Source organism: Stegostoma tigrinum, chromosome 7 (genome assembly GCF_030684315.1).
Source record: "Stegostoma tigrinum isolate sSteTig4 chromosome 7, sSteTig4.hap1, whole genome shotgun sequence".
NCBI classification, from domain to species: Eukaryota; Metazoa; Chordata; class Chondrichthyes; order Orectolobiformes; family Stegostomatidae; genus Stegostoma; species Stegostoma tigrinum.
This window is the reverse complement of record NC_081360.1, coordinates 12,920,339-12,937,644: the sequence shown is the minus strand read 5'-3', so window position 1 is coordinate 12,937,644 and position 17,306 is coordinate 12,920,339. Positions and strand designations below refer to the sequence as shown.

Sequence of the window (17,306 nt, the reverse complement as noted above, 5' to 3'; positions counted from 1 at the left end):
TCCTACTATCTCTGAATGTATTTGACCAAGCTCTGATCACCTACTTTTTCTATACATCTTTTTGTAAACCAATTTGAAGGGTCTTCAGATATTGCGTGATGTTGAACATGTTATATAAATGCGAACTGTTATTGCAGTTTTGTCAGCAAATGTGTCACCAAAGTCAGTGAGCAAAAGCAAACATCAGTAAGCAAAGGGCAGAAGCCCTGTGCACCCAAGGGTATGCAATTTCTTCTTCCCAAATTCACAATCATTTGCGTACTGACCTTTTTCTGACTCGAACATTGAAAAGTGGGGCTTCATAGCGTGGGTTGGTGCCAACCAGCAGCAAGACATCAGCCTCCTCTACTCCAGAAATTTTGGTGTTCAGTAGATAATTGGAGCGCAAATCAGTACTGTTTGGAAACAGGACACAGTCAAACAAAACACTGTTACAGCTTGCTTTATGCTCTGTAAAGGAAAAGCTGAAGCAATGGTATGTAAAGCCTGCAGGGAATTAGCAAAATAGTTTAAAACTCCTCCCACGAGAGGGTGATAACTTTACATTGATCTGCTTCCTACCTTACAGGGGCAGGAGAAAAGAACTACGGGGCATCCACCAGCTGTGAAATGTGCTATCTAAATGTGAATTGAATTCGTTTTATTGTTAAATTGAAGCTTCCAAAGACAGATGCAAGAGATTTAACCAGGAATGCTACTCTTACACATCACAAAAAGCAAACAACTTCAGTGTGTCACTGTCTCACTGCAACGTGTTATACATCACCTTGGGTGTAATATCTGATTTTGTACTATATTCCCCAATGACGAACAAGTGTGGCAATCTTACCCAGCTCCAGCCATTGGGAAGATCTCCTCTGTGCACAATGCATCACTGTTTAACCTGTTGATCATGTCCTTCAGGGCTACAAGAGCCTCAGCGTCAGCCATTCCCCCAGCAATGGCGGCCACACCTTCATCCTGTACTCCCTGCAACTGTAGCCACAATATTCATGTTAATGGTGAGGGCAACATAACAGCACAGGAGCCATTTGTCATTTCCACTTGTGTCACACATTTGAAAGAACTATCAAATTAGTACCTCTTCCCCACTCTTGCCTCGTAACATAGTGATTTTGCCTTGTACAGTCTATCTTAAATTCCCTTTGAAAGTTAGCATCAGCCTCCAGACAGTGCACTCATGATGAGATCAACTCACTGCATAAAGGAAAAAGGCCTCATCTTTTCCTTTGGCCCTCATCCCAATTATCTTAGCCCCCAGATAACTAAGTCTCCTGGCAGTGACAGCAGTTTCTCCCCATCTCCTCTACCAAAACATGCAGTAATTTCAAATCATTTAAGTGTTTACTTAACTCTTACGTTTAAATCTTGCATTCAGTTGAGATTACCTTTGGTTTCACACAGCTAAATTCTTCACCCCTCACCCAAAGAGGGAAGCATACCCGTGGGGGAGTAGCAGAACAGCCGAAACACAGCATATATCCAGCAGCCACACATTTGGTTACATTTGACCATGGCACCCTAGACAGGTGCCCACCATCCTCAGCAGCCAGCCCTATGTTGAGGATGTCATGGAAAATGTCTAGGTTCTGACCATCCACCAATCTCCATACGAGGAAAGGGAACTGTGAGGCTAGAGCACTTTAAAGAGCTAAGAAGGGATGAGCCAAGAGAGGATTTTGCTTTCCAAGGACAATAAACAGATGTTATGTTGGATTAATGAGTAGATGTGCTCTGTCACATAAAGTTGCCCTCTATCTTCAAGCCCACAATGTTTGCTGAACATGTTCAGCTCATTGCAACTCAGGGCAGTTTCTTACCACTTCAGCAATCTGTGTTAGTGCCTCCTCCCACGATGCAGATACCAGCTGCCCCTTCGAACCCCTAACCATGGGAACAATTAAGCGCTGACGCTTAAGGCCATCATATGCAAACCTGCAGAGCAAGATAAGTGAAAAAAAAAAAATCACACCCACTTTCAAAAATCAATAAATCAACAAAATCCCACCAAAAATTCATATCAGTATTTCAGAGAAGCAGAAGCGCAAAGGCTTGCTACACATGGCGTGTTTCATGATATCTTTCCTGTGTATTTACATTATATTTCCTGTATGGAATAGTAAACTTTCTACATTAAAGACCATATCATTGCACTGAGCTAATTTTTTGCATTCTTTCAAAATCTGAATCCTGCTCCAAGGATGAGGAATTTGTATCCTGCTCCTGGTTCCAAGGATGAGGGATTCAAGTTGTGCATTGTCTGCAAAAAAGCTGTAATGTCCATGTCTGTCTGACTGTGCACGTAAATGGAGAGTTTAAGTGGGTTAGAGATTTGATGAGTTACAGTTCCTAATACTTTATCCATCCTTAGTGTATTTATTTGAAATAAATAGTAACCCATGAAGTACTGATAAATGGTCTGTATTTCCAACAACCTAGATCTAAAGGACAGGCTAATTGGGGAATTCTGCATTTATTTTTAAAACAACTTTTGTGATCACTTTGAGAACAAGGGGGCTCAATTTCCATGCGTCACCCCAGTCATGTATAGAAAAGAACTAAAAAGACGATGTGAGGAAAAACCATTGCATAATGAATGGTCAGGATTTGGAATTCCCCTGGCAAGATTGTCGATAAAGATTCGAAGCAGCTTTCAAAAGGAAACAGGATAAATATTTCATATGACAAATGCAGGGACAACAGGAAAGTCTAAGTGAGCAGGACAGTGAATGGCAATAACAAAGTGGGAGGCTGGATGAACACAGCAGGCCAAGCAGCATCTTAGGAACACAAAAGCTGACGTTTCGGGCCTAGACCCTTCATCAGAAAGGGTCTAGGCCCGAAACGTCAGCTTTTGTGCTCCCAAGATGCTGCTTGGCCTGCTGTGTTCATCCAGCCCCACACTTTGTTATCTCAGATTCGCCAGCATCTGCAGTTCCCATTATCTCTGAGGACAGTGAATGGAATTCTCTTTAAATGAAACAACTGTGATCTCAACAGCCTAGAATATGCCATATTCTTCCTCTTGGGCTAGGAAGACCTTAACAGCCAATGAGTTACTTCGAAATTTAGTTATGATAAAATTAGGTAACATAACACTCAATCTGCACCCATCAAACCCCACAAAGAACAATGCAGAAGTTGCCAGCTTATCTGTTTTTAGATGCAGTTAACAGACCAATGATTAAGACAGAGAACTCTCCTTTGGAAATAAACCATGAAATCTTTTACGTTTTCCCGAAGTGCGATTTTTGTTTCACGTGTCACTTGAAAAATGGCAACTCTGACAGTACAGGCCCCTTAGTACTATGTTCAAGCATCAGGTAAGATTGTGTGTTGATGTCTCTGAATAGGCACCTGGATCTACAACCTTGTGACTCCAAAATAAAATGTTTCAACTGGGTTATGGCTTTTTACATGAAAGGAGTGAAATTTCTCTTCCACCTCACTTATATGACATTTTGTAAATCATACCAAATTATTAGACAGCTGGAGGATTTTGAGTGCAGTGCTTTTACAAAACACATTGTCATGTTAAAATCCTTCACCTGGTTTTATCTGAGATCCACTCCTCATTCACATCCTCATTTAACCTTGGCAGGATTCTCATCACTTCTCCAGTCCGGGTGCTCACAACGATGTTACTTCCAATAGCATCCATCACATCAATGGACTCTGTCTTCCTGTTTGTAAAAAACATGATGCTATCTGTGACAAAATTAAATTTAATTGGCAGAAGAAGTTGAGGAATTGTGACATGATTCGAGCATTACACTCATCAAATCTCTTTATACTTGAGTAGAATCCCAGAACACAGCACATCACAAAAAACTTATGCAGTGTTTAGATATAAATATCTTTGGCATGAACTTCGGTAGTAAAATCTCTTTAGATCTCTCCAGTTACTTTAGGTGGCAGTATAACTCTGATGGTGAAGGTGAAATTTTAAACCCTGAGAATGATATACAGTCCAAAGTAGTTAAATTATGGAGGACAGGTTTCACAGACTATACTTGTATCCCCTCGAGTTAGAAAGTTAAGGGGCAATCTTCATGAGATAACAGTATGGAGCTAGAGGAGCACAGCAGGCCAGGCAGCAGAGGAGCAAGAAAGTTGACATTTAAGGTCAGGACCCTTCCTCAGAAAACCTTCATGAGATGTTTAAAAGGCAGAAAGTACTTCCTCTGGTGGCAGAGTCTAGAACAAAAGGAGTTAAGCCATTCAAGAGTAATGATGATAATGAGGAAGTAATTCATTTGTGAAGTGTGATGGAGATCAAACTTCCGTCAAAAACTTGTTGATGCTGCTGGGAATAGCCACCTAAATGACAATTTCAAAGCTACTATTTCTTTGAATATATACTTGAGCAACGATTGACCTAGTGAAAAAAACTGACTCCTAACATTTGGCCAAGATTCAAGATCCAAAAATTTACCAAATGCTCACCATCAAAATAAAACTTGCCCTGGTGCAGACCCATGTATTGACTGAATTACTGAATAGCACACCATTACAGCACGTCCTAGCTGCACATGTCAACAAGTCAAGGTTATAACCTTGTTGGTACCCACTGCATTCCTGTCAAACCTGCACATGAATTTGGCAGCATGGTGATTAGCTACACATGGCTAGCTCAAACTCAAAAGGAATTTAGATTGAAGAGCAGACAAACAATCGTACAAGAGCTAGAGAATTCAAAAGTTATTAGAGAAGAATTTTAGAGATTGGAGGACATTCTCTACATAGCTGATGTAGCTGCTTTAGAACGTGCATGCAATCATTTGTGCCATAGTTGGAAGACAATGTTGCAAAATACATCAATGAAAATCCCTAGAATGAACTCTCAGTTTCATATGGATCGACCTGAATCTTCACCCCAAAATAAGCAAAAAAAAAACTTAGGCAATGCAGACTTGGACACAGCACCAAGTTTATAATGAAGGTAAACAATTTTGCACTGTGTCAGATCAAGACTTTACACAGTTTCTCAGCTGAACCCCATGACAGATTTATTGCATTGCAGCAGGTTGTAATCAAACATCAAACATCAACAAAAGAATGGATCATACTGGCCTGTATTAGAATATGGATGAGACTTGCATAAATTTTGACATCACTCCAGTCAAATGGTGAGCAAAGTTCTCAGCAAGAAACCCAAACAAACAGACAAAACGTGCCCAGAAACCATAACCACTCTCCCCTACATCAAAGACATCTCGGAAAAGACTGCCGGACTACTCAGACCTCTTGGCATCATGGTAGCCCGCAAACCCACCAACACACTAAAACAGCAGCTAATGAACTTAAAAGACCCTATACAGACAACAAGCAAAACGAACGTCATTCACAAAATACCTTGCAAGAACTGTGACAAACACTACATTGGACAAACAGGCAGAAAGCTAGCCACCAGGATACATGAACATCAACTGGCCACAAAAAGACATGACCCACTATCACTCGTATCCTTACATACAGATGAGGAAGGACACCACTTTGATTGGGACAACACATCCATCCTAGGACAAGCCAAACAAAGACACGCACAAGAATTCCTAGAAGCATGGAATCCAACAGGAACTCCATCAACAAACACATTGGCTCCAAATCAATCGACCATCCTCTGAGAAAAAGAACAGGAAATGACATCACCAACCCAAGGAACCCTAAACACAAATAGTAAGTGGAACCTAACACCAGCGCTTCACCGGAGGCTCACTGATGATGTTACCTAGAATGGTGACGAAATGTCTGAAAATGAACCTTCCAGCTCAGTGAGCAAACTTACATCCAAAACCTCAATCTGAGCTACAAATCTTCTCAAAACTCGCTAGTTAATAACCCTATATGAATTGGTTGTCAAGGTCTGGGGTGAAGTCTGGGGTGAAATAAGAACACAGACCGCTGACAAATTACTCAAGAAATATGGGCAGCACGGTGGCTCAGTGGTTAGCATTGCAGCCTCACAGCGCCAGGGATGCGGGTTCAACTCCCACCTCACGCGACTGTCTGTGTGGAGATTGCACACTCTCCCCGTGTCTGCGTGGGTTTCCTCCGGGCGCTCTGGTTTCCTCCCACAGTCCAAAGATGTGCAGGTTAGGTGGATTGGCCATGCTAAATTGCCCGTAGCGTGTGGACTTGTTGGGCTGAAGGGCCCGTTTCCACACTGTAGGGAATCTAAAAAAAAAATCCACTGGAGGAGAGAGGTTAGTGATTGATCTGGAAACAAGCACTTGTTGTTTCATGGCAGGGTCATGGTCCAAAAGGCACTATAAAAAGGAAGAAGGTGATTTTTTAAAAAAATCTGGCAAGGATTTTAAGGAAGATCGAACCAAGGCAGCTAAATGGAATAGAGGGGCAGATCAATTATGATCTGACCGAATGGTAGGACTGGCTTAAAAAGGACTGAAAAGTGTGTTTTTTGTCCTATGTTCTTTACCATATATGTGCTCCTAACCTATGGTGCAGTGCATCTCAATCAACCCACATTGCTGAGTACACAGATGAAATATACAAGCAAGCAAAACCAAGAAACAGCAACAGGGTGCAGCAAGGAACAGTTGAAGATATACTACACCTGGTCTCCCAAGGTCTGGAAGTAAAGGCGTAAGGTTTAGATGTCAAAGCTCCGACAGGGCAAAGATCAATGATATTTCCTGACATTTCAGACATGAACATTTTCTCAATATATGTGCCAACTTGCATCTCATTTCCTCTTCCTGTGGTGCCCAGGTCATCCACTCCTGCTACCTCACTGGCAAACCTGTAAAAAGATGAAGGAAAATGACAAGTCCCTCCCAGAATTGTGTGTGCGCGCTCAGCGAAGTAAAAGGAAATTACGGATCTCCCCGTTACGTGCAAGACATCATTTTTAAAGTGTATCAAAAGGACCTTCATGTTTTGCACCTATTAGGAATATAGAAACCACACCCCTGTCTTCCCACCAGACCTCCCTCTATTCCATTTTCCCCAAATGAGGGGTTTGAAATGCAACAAATTGCCAAGTTAATAAAATGTGAGGCTGGATGAACACAGCAGGCCCAGCAGCATCTCAGGAGCACAAAATCTGACGTTTTGGGCCTAGAAACGTCCGCTTTTGTGCTCCTGAGATGCTGCTGGGCCTGCTGTGTTCATCCAGCCTCACATTTTATTATCTTGGATTCTCCAGCATCTGCAGTTCCCATTATCACTGATACAAATCGCCAAGTTACATGTTTTGTCATTTACAGCAATACCATAATAAAGTCTAAAGACAGGCAATGTCGAAAGTTAAGGTGTTGTTTGTGGAAGCAAAATTACGGTATATTCTTCGGCTAGTGCGCCGGTATGAGTCCTAAGTTTACAAAATCCAACTGATAGGTGAAGAAAAATAAACTTGTATTCTTTGATGATTTTTACCCCCTCTCTAATGGGGAAATGCAAAATATTTTGTAAAATAAAGAATTGATAATGACCTGTGTCTTTCACAACTCCAAGATGTTCCAAAATGTTTAAAGCCCAAGTATTTTGTCATAATCTAAGAAGTGAGGGACTGAAATTGTACGTAGTATGTTCCCTCAAACAGCAAAGAGAAAATAACCAAACTATTTTAACAAGGCTAGTTAAGGGAATTGATACTGTTCAGGACATTTTCTTGGTCTTCTTCAAAAGAATGCCACAGAATCTTTTATGTCCACCTCAAAGGGTAGATGGACCTTCAGTTTAATAATGCATTTCACTTTTCTCAATTAAGTATCTTCGCAGTTCTATGTTGGTGTGTCAGCAGAGACTTTTTTCTTCAAGTATACACAGTGAGACTTCAGAAGAGTACATACTACCCAATGAGCCACAGCCAATACCTCAGGGATGCAATTCTTTCCACAGGTGACATCAGCGACACTTTTATAGAACTACTTGTCTGTATGAGTGCTTGTGAAGACAGGCTGGGAATTCATCAACTAGATTGGTGGAAGAACTCAAATAACTGTTTTAACAAACACAGTAGATTTGGACAGTTACCTGATACAGCGTGTGCAGTGGATACACCTCGTCATTATTGTTTTCACAAGAGGCCCAATGTTTTTATCCTCGACAGCTCTCTTGCCCTCTGTAAATCTGCTTCGGTCACTGCCAAACATCATTGACTGATCCTACATCAATTACAATTATTACACAGGAAGTATAAAATTGGAATAGCAACAAACAGGCATCAAGTAACAGATATGCAGACGGTAAATAAGAATAGTTGGCTGTATCATAGAGTCTGAGAGAGAAGATATATCTAATGAAATGGATGTGAGTTCGCTCGCTGAGCTGGAAGGTTAGTTTTCAAACGTTTCGTCACCATTCTAGGTAACATCATCAGTGAGCCTCCGACGAAGCGCTGGTGTTATGTCCCGCTTTCTATTTATCTGGTTCGGTTTCCTTGGGTTGGTGATGTCATTTCCTGCGTTGGTGATGTCATTTCCTGTTCTTTTTCTCAGAGGATGGTAGATTGGCTCCAAGTCAATCTACCATCCTGAGAAAAAGAACAGGAAATGACATCACCAACACAGGAAATGACATCACCAACCCAAGGAAACCGAACCAGATAAATAGAAAGCGGGACATAACACCAGCGCTTCGTCGGAGGCTCACTGATGATGTTACCTAGAATGGTGACGAAACGTCTGAAAACTAACCTTCCAGCTCAGCGAACGAACTCACATCCAGAACCTCAACCTGAGCTACAAATCTTCTCAAAACTCATTATCTAATGAAATATACCACAATTGCTGTCTGCGCTGCTTGAGTTTCCCATTTCATACAATCATAAAGTGTTTAGATAGGCAGAAAATGTGACTTATGAATGTAAAGTACTTGAATATTAATGTTATAACTTATCAAATTATCTGCAGCACTCATTTGAAACTCATTTTACCTTAAAGGGCACCAAACAGAATTCTGACAGTTTCATCTTCAAGAGAGCCAATTTTAATACTCTTATAATTAATCTCATTGAACCTTTATTAAAACTAGGCTTTACCAAACATTTCAATTAAGAACTTTTTGCTCATAAAAGAATCAAGAATGAGAGGGAACAGATATTAAATAATTTGTACAAGAAGCAAATACGATGCAAGAAAAAAATCCTTTTACACAGAGGAATGTTAGGATTTGGAAAGCACTGCCTACAAGCGTAGTGGATGAAGGTTCAACTGAGATATTTAGAACGGTATGACATGATTGTAACCCTGCACATTACTTTTGAATAGAATCAAAGAAAAGACAAGAGAATGACATTGAATTGTCAAACTCAGTTGGTGAGGAATAGGAAATATGACGGGCTGAATGGCCTCTTTCTACACTACAACAATTCTGTGAACTCTCCAGGTGTTCCTTGGCCTATACCTCTGTCTTGTCATTCTTCATTAGTTTCATTATAGAAACAACATTTATCTATGGTATTTATACAAAGATTTTACAATTTCACTCAGTACGAATTCTTGACTTTCTCTTTTTCCTCTTTCCCTTGTACTTCGGCTCTTCTCTTCAAAACGCTTTACATCTTTCCCCTGCATCCTGAAGCTCTTCTTTCAATTGCTGCTTGCAGCAATATTGAGCCCCTCAAGCCAATTACACTACCTAGTTAGCTAATAGCAGAGTTGTACACTAACTCCATATACAGACATCTTGGTTGTATCATCCCTACCTCAACAAAACACAACTTATTTTCGGTTTCAAACATTCAAATGCCACACAACCTAAGTACTTTTGTGGAGGGGGAATTCCAGAATTCCATCCCTGTTTGAATGAAGAAGCACCTTCTGATATCATCCCTGAATGACCCAGCTCTAATGTTAAGGTTGTACCCCAAGTACTTCTGGATGTTGCCATCAGAACAGAATATATCTTACCATCTCAAATTCTTTAATCAGCTGAAACCCTCTCCCTTTATCTTCTATACCCATGGGAATGTAATCCATCATGATTTGACAGTTTCGAAACTGGTATAATTCATTTAAATCAGATGTATATCTGATTACTGTGAACATTATTGCACACATCCTATCAGCAATAGATAATTCACAGTTGCCACAATTAAATTGCCACAAAACAGGGTAACCTCCATTCCCGAATACAAACATTGAAGCTTCCATTGAAAGTATATATCCTTGGGTGTAATTTCTTTCTTTTTGGAGCTAAAAACCATCTTCTGAATATGCTACACACAGGGCTGGGAGACGACCTCACAAAGAAAACAGGTGGTGTAAACTTCTTTCAGATAAAAGTTAAGTTATCACTTTAAAAGGTGATGACGTGCCATCAAACATGTTCTAAGGTAGCAGGCAATTCCTAGGCCACTAGCCATCAGCTTTGAGGAAGGGAAATAACTTCCACATCAGCCTGTATCAGATCTTCATCCTGCACATTACATTGCAGTTCGTGTTTAAGTGAGCACCTGAGGAATCCACAGTTGAAATCTTCATTGTGTGGCTTATAAATGAGGTTACCTAAAATTTAATATTATTGGCTGTGAAGTACTCCACTTTGTTATTCAGGAGGTCCAACTTACAAGTTCATCTGTATTAATTTTCTGCTCCTGTTTCATCTTAGTTTTAATAAACCTGATTCATAGCACGAGTCTCACTGTCCACAGGGTTTGTTCAAAGTAGCATGGTAACAAGAGAGTTTAGCCATGAATACCTTTCAGTAAAACAGTTTTGGTCTGATACCTAGGCAGTATGACACTGCCAGATATACTACAGTTTATAGGAGAATGAAGCTCATTTATAGGCATGGAGCACAAATAAAACTGACGGAAGCCACCAGAATTAAACACCTTCATCCTGTTATATCTTCACTCATGGAAGCAAAGTCTTTTCACATTGAGTATTATCAATCGCAGTGATACCTGGAGATCACATTCCCCTCCTTGATCACAGATGGGACAATCCAATGGGTGATTAGCCAACAGAAACTCCATCACACCTTCCCTATTAAGGCAAAGCAAAAATGAAGCACGATTGTTAGATACAATTATACACAGGATAGTGAAGCACAATTTTTGTTGTACACTGAATAGTTGATGCCCACAAAGACACAGTGCATCTGTGGAACTTGGTGGGTCTCCTGGGTACACTATGTATTTTACCAATACTTCTCAATCCAATCCCAAAACCTGACATTTTAGTCTATTGGAGAGCATTCTCACTGTCTTTCTCCTTCATGCAAGTTATTTTCCCTGTCCCTCATGCCCCCCCAACCCCCACAAGAGCTTCTCAATTCTTCACAAAACTTAGCAGGTTACATCAAAAATATCAGATTAACAATTTCCTTAATTAATAACTGGTACAAGTTGCAATTGAGCAGTACAGAAAATAGTGCTTTCAGTTCATTTTCAATGCATACACACAGTCATCTGCAAAGGGCTTTCACACAAGAATGGGAGTGTGCTATTCCAAACATCAAACATACTCTGCTATTAAATGGGGCTGATCATTTGCCTCAAAACCACTTTTCCATGCTAGCTCCATATCCCTTGATGTCATTAGGTTTCCAGAAATCTATTTATGGCTTGAAAATGCCGAGTTGCATGGGCTTCAGCAGCCCTTTGGGGTAGATGGTTCCAAACATTCACTAGTCTCTGCGTGAAGAAATTCCTCTACATCGCCTTACACCTTATTCTGAAATTATTTGCCCCAAGGTTTGACTCTACAGCCAGGAAAAATATCCAATCTACATTCACCGCACCACATACTCCGTTTTCTCAGTTTTGCATCCTTAATTCTATCCTTACCTAAAGAATAACCATGAATCTTTAACTCTGAACACTAAGACCTAACCTTAACCCATGTATACAACCATGATCGCTAACCCGAAATCCTAATCTTAATGAGCGTAATCATATCCCCCAACCTGCTAAACCTAGTAATCCGTAAAGCTAACCCCTAAACCTCACTAAGCACAAAAAATTACTCCTGCCCCTTATCCACATCCGACTCGCTGCCACTGAACGTAGCACAGATGGACGCATGCTGTGAAAATAGTCGTGGGGAGTATGGGCGTATGTTACATGTGGTGAGGGTGAATATACAGAGACTGGGGAATATTCCACCTCATTTATGACATTAAGGAGAGACCTTTTATTTTTAAAAATGTGGCTCAAACTTCTTGATCCCCTCATGAAAGGCAAGATCTTGCCAAACCTTTTAAACATTGACCCAAATTGCTATCAACAATAAACCCAATTAATATTTCCACCAACTGACAATAATACTAACATAGCAAATAGGAACAGAAGTTGATCATTCGCATCCCCCCACCCCCGGCCCAGGCCTGCTGTGCCATCCATTAAGATCCTGTATGAGCAGTCTTCGTTACAATTTACAAATTCCCATCTACCCACAACAATATTTGATTCCCCTGCCTCTCCATCTCTCTTAACACATTTAATAACCCTGTCTTTACCACCTTCTGGGGCAGAATGTCCCAACATCGCATAACCCACTGTGAAAAATTTATCTTGAACCAAAAAGTGTCTCCCCTAATTCTATAATGGTGTCCTAGTTCTGGACTGACCCACAAGCGTATACATTCTTTCCATATCTGCCATGTCAAAAAACAAAAGCAGAAATTTCTGGAGAAGCTCAGCAGGTCTGGCAGATTCTATGCAGAGAAAACAGAGTTAATGTTTCGAGTCCAGTGATTCTGAAGCTCCAGCAATTTCTGCTTTCATTCGTATCAGAACTCCAACATACGTTCTTTGTTTTATTTTATTCCGCAACGTCAAGATCATTCCAGAACTTATACATTTCAATCAAGTCAGCCTCACTCTCTGAACTGGAGTAGAGAAAGACATGGTTAGCCCAGAGTGGGGAGTCAGTTAGCCCAGGTGGTTGGTTTTTGATGCAGAGTGACACCAATAGAGATTCATAGAATTTTGAAGTACAGAATGAGGCCATTTGATCCAACATATCTGTACCGGCCCCTGAAAGAACAACCCAGTGAGTCCCACTCTCCAGCCTTTTTTCTGAAACTTCTAACTTCACCACTTGCAAATTTTTATCCAGGTCTCTTTTGAAACCCTTTGGAATTTGTGATCACTCTTCCAGGCAGCACATTCCAAATAAGTTCCTCATGATCTCACTCCAAGCTCTCTTGCCAACAGTTTTGCAATTGTGATCCCCAGTTACTGATGGGCCAAATAGTGGAAACAGATATCCTTCTTTACCCTGTCTAAACGGCTCATAATTTTGAGAACTTCAATAAGGTCACTCCTTGATCTTCTGATCCAAGCAGAGTTAACCCAATCCTCAATAAATCCATCTCTTAATCTTTGCTGCACAAGGAGAGTAAGCCCAATCTCTCTAATCTGTCCTTGTGCTGAAAATTCTTCATTCCTAGTATAATTCTAGCAAATCTCCTTTGAACTCCTTCCTTAACATCCTGCCTTAAACAAGCTGCCCAGAATTACTGGTGAGTGAATGAGGTAATATATTTGTGTGGCTGCGTTACCTGAAACACTACCCGGGTAGTGTCTCCCACCCATCCTCCTCCTCTAACCAAAAAAAGGTTCTGTGTGCCTGATTGGTAAGGTAACAAGTTTATTTTTTATTCTTTATTTTTCCAAGTCTTGGGAATTTAGAATAATGGGAACGGAGGTCATTTTTGCTGGTAACATACTATACCTGGCTTTCTTGCTTTTCTCCGAGTTGGTAAGAATATTCCACCCTTTCATCACAGGCATAGCACAGGCAGCTACAGGCTAAAAAGAAAAGCAAACCTAATTGGCACTCAGTTAAATTATCAAAATAACAGCAATATGTTAAATCAGAAAGTAACTCATATGGACATAATATAATTATTCATAATTGCCTCTTCAATATTTATGGTTTGATCAGGGAGATTCAAACCCTGTAGTATTTTTTATTTAATCCCTTTTTAAGAAGGGGGTCTTGTTGTTGACCTGTTTTGGAAGTTAGTTGTAATTTCTGAAATAAATTATCTTTTACTTTTCAGGAACATGAACATGTTTTAAATTGATACTCTTTTCTTTGTAAAAAGTGTGCAGTGTCCCACCTCCAACAGCACATTATCAACAGAGGGGACAATTCTGCATTTTAAGTGTTGGCAAGTAAAGAAAGTATTCCGTCATGAGGGGTAAGGAGGAATAAAAAAAAGACAGAGTCAGTCAGAGGGAGGTGTTGAATGGCATTGTACAATGTTGATTGCACTCTATTTCTCAGTTGACTCACTACTGTTTTCCTGTAGGAAGATCATCGTTTCCCAGGCACAAAAATCCTCTTACTGAAGTAAGTATTCAATTTTATGACAATGGAATTTATTTCCCTACCCATCACTTTCTATTGCCCATCTCGTCCAGCATATTCACCCAATTGAAAATCCATCAGAAAGCACTAACACTTTTATTACCTTAGGAGCTTTTTCAATTTCCACCAGGCACATTCGACAATTCCCAGCAACGGACAATCTGTCATGGTAACAAAACCGAGGGATCTGTATGCCAACTTTTTCACAGGCCTGTGATCAGAAGAGACAAATGGATTGATCACAAAATGGAAAACAAATAAATAATTTACTTTTCATAGGCATGTTTTCTTGTTTAAATAGGGAAAACTGTTTATCTAACGAGTTGTTTCAGAGATAGTAGGAACTGCAGATGCTGGAGAATCTGAGATAACAGGGTCTAGGTTTGAGCTTTCCTTCTCCTCTGATGCTGCTTGGCCTGTTGTGTTCATCCAGCTCTTCATTTTGTTACCTAATGAGTTGATGGATACCTGGATAATGTTATGCGGCACAGAGTTAAAGGTAAAGCTGCTCTAGTCCTACAGGACAACATGTTGCACTCTCATTACAGAGAGATGACTGATGTGGTTTAACCTGAGGGTCACCACGCCCCAGGTAAGGGAGTGGTTGAGAAGGAAGGTCCTCATAGTAACCTCAGCCAGTGGGAATTGAGCCCATACTGTTGGTGTCACTCTGCATTGCAAACCAGCCAAGTGAACTAAGCTTGTATTGTCAGTTAATCGCAAAAGACATATCATAATCGGTCGAGATCTTATACGTAACTCTATTTTTAGTCTCTGCTCCATATCTTAAAACCTCCAAAACCAGCCAAAATAGGATAGATAGAGAAAAACTCTGTTTCTCTTTTTTGAAAATTTCGTCATGTGGGGGTACCAGTCGCATGACACCAGGTTATGGCTCAACAGGTTTATTTCAAATCAGAAGCTTCTGAAGCGCTGCTCCTTCATCAGGTGAAATAACCTGCTGGACTATAACATGGTGTCAGTGACCTCTGGCCTTGAAAATTTCAATCACATCTCCCTTCAAATTTTGCAACATGAGAGGATACTATCCTGGTTTATGCAACCTGTCATAATTTAATCCATGGGAATCCAGCATAATTCTGGTAAACCTAAATCATAATCCAACTAAAACCAACATATCTATCCAAAGGTGGAGTGTCCAGAAATTAACACAGCACTCCTGATGTTTATTAACTAAAACTGCGACAGCTATCCAAAAGCCTGGTTTGGTCACATCTGGAGTATTGTGTCCAGTTCTGTTCGCCTCATTACAGGAAAGATGTGGAGGCGTTGGAAAAGGTGCAGAGATTTACTAAGATGTTGCCTGGAATGGAGGGAAGGTCTTACGAGGAAAGATTGAGAGAGCTAAGGCTTTTCTCTTTAGAATGACGAAGGATGAGAGGTGACTTGATAGAGGTGTGCAAAATGATCGGAGGTATAGACAGGGTAGACAGCCAGAGACTTTTTCTGAGGGTGGAGGCAACTGTTATGAGGGTGCATAGTTTTAAAGTGAGTGGAGGTAGATACAGGGGAGGCAGAGGCAAGTTCTTCACCGAGACAGTGGTAGGGGTGTGGAATGCACTGCCGGAGAGGGTAGTGGAGTCGGCCTCATTAGGGGCATTTAAGCGGTTAATAGATAGGCATGTGGACAATAGTATAAGGTAAGGGTGGAGGTTAAATAGGCCTTAGCGTTAAGGTAAAAGTTTGGCACAACATCATGGGCCAGAGGGCCTGTACTGTTTTATGTTCTAATGTAGTGTTGTTGAAACACAAATTTTCCTCTTATATTGACACCCTCTCAATACAAAACTGATAATTCCATTGGCTTCCTTGATTATTTTCTGTACATGTCCATGGCATTGTGACAGACTGGGTATATGGATCTTCACTGTGTCTAGTGTTTCATGAAAAGAGTATGGAGACCTATCCTTTTTATTTCCAAAGTGGATTTTCTCGCACTAATCTATATCAAAACTCTTATTACACTTTTGCTTATAGTTAGTTCATCAATATCGCTGTAATTTTACACTTCCATTTACAATGACATCTATTTTTGTGCCATAAGCACAGCTTGACATGTGACTATCTCCCACTTATTGCAGAAAGAGTATCCACATTTCAACCTATAGGTAACATACAGTACTTTTGCCCCCATTAATCTAGTCAAAGCCCAGCCAACTGGGTCCTATTTGTGGATTGCAAGATTCTGCAGTTCAGAAACTCTAGGAACACAAGATTAAACAACAGTAATAAATACTGGCATTATGCTGAATGTCCAAAGATTGATCCACGTGCAATTTTACTTGTTTCTGACTTTCCTATTCCGCTGAAGTAAATGTCTGCAGGAATCTCTTTTTAATCCTTTCCAGCACGACCTAGGCCTAAATTCACAATGCTTAGGTTCGCAACTGTACCTGCAGAACAGTGGTTCCAGGCTCCACCATCACCTGCTTGCCATCAATAAACACTTCAACCAGGTTGCTCGCTGCTGTAGCAGTGCTGCGAGCTGAAAAGTAAAATAAGGAAGTTTACCAATGATTTTGTTGTACCAGCAAGAAAATTTTTACAAAGACACGAATAAAATAACTTTACAAAGTGTCATTTTGGGATTGCAGTGCGCAAATGAATAATCCATTTGGTTTCTGTTACTCGAGCGGTATTTTCCAAACAAGGTCACTGCCAGTGACTGAGCTTGGGTTGGGGTGGGCAGGGCTATGGCGTGTTGTGGTGTGGCAAAGTGGACAAAATGTACAAAGATACAGGTTAAGTATATCAAATCTGAATATCTAAAGACTAGAGATGCACATTGGAGATAATTTCCTTTGATGTGACACTTCAACGAGAAGCTCCTTTGGTCACTTGATGGAAGAAACTCATTACGTTCTACACATGCTGTAACTCCCAGGAATGGTAATATTATAATTCAAAAATTTGTCATGGAAGGTGAGGGTGGAAAACAGAGGGTGGCTGCTTTGCAAAAGATTATGCAATATGGAAGCAGGAAAAGGGCATAAT

The 17,306-nt window shown here is 40.5% G+C and overlaps 1 protein-coding gene across 5 annotated transcripts in view; it reads right to left on the bottom strand.

Moving 5' to 3' along the window:
- ndufs1 (NADH:ubiquinone oxidoreductase core subunit S1) overlaps positions 1-17,306 on the bottom strand; it is a 33,710-nt gene that overhangs the window by 12,919 nt on the left and 3,485 nt on the right. For all 5 annotated transcript variants that reach the window (XM_048533651.2, XM_048533654.2, XM_048533652.2 and 2 more), the window contains 10 exons: positions 16,706-16,797; positions 14,395-14,502; positions 13,650-13,726; positions 10,874-10,955; positions 7,999-8,129; positions 6,578-6,763; positions 3,549-3,683; positions 1,821-1,935; positions 830-975; positions 267-395 (listed from right to left, as the gene is read on the bottom strand). In XM_048533651.2, the coding sequence (XP_048389608.1) occupies positions 267-395; positions 830-975; positions 1,821-1,935; positions 3,549-3,683; positions 6,578-6,763; positions 7,999-8,129; positions 10,874-10,955; positions 13,650-13,726; positions 14,395-14,502; positions 16,706-16,797 (1,201 nt within the window). The remainder of the gene's footprint in view (positions 1-266; positions 396-829; positions 976-1,820; positions 1,936-3,548; positions 3,684-6,577; positions 6,764-7,998; positions 8,130-10,873; positions 10,956-13,649; positions 13,727-14,394; positions 14,503-16,705; positions 16,798-17,306) is intronic.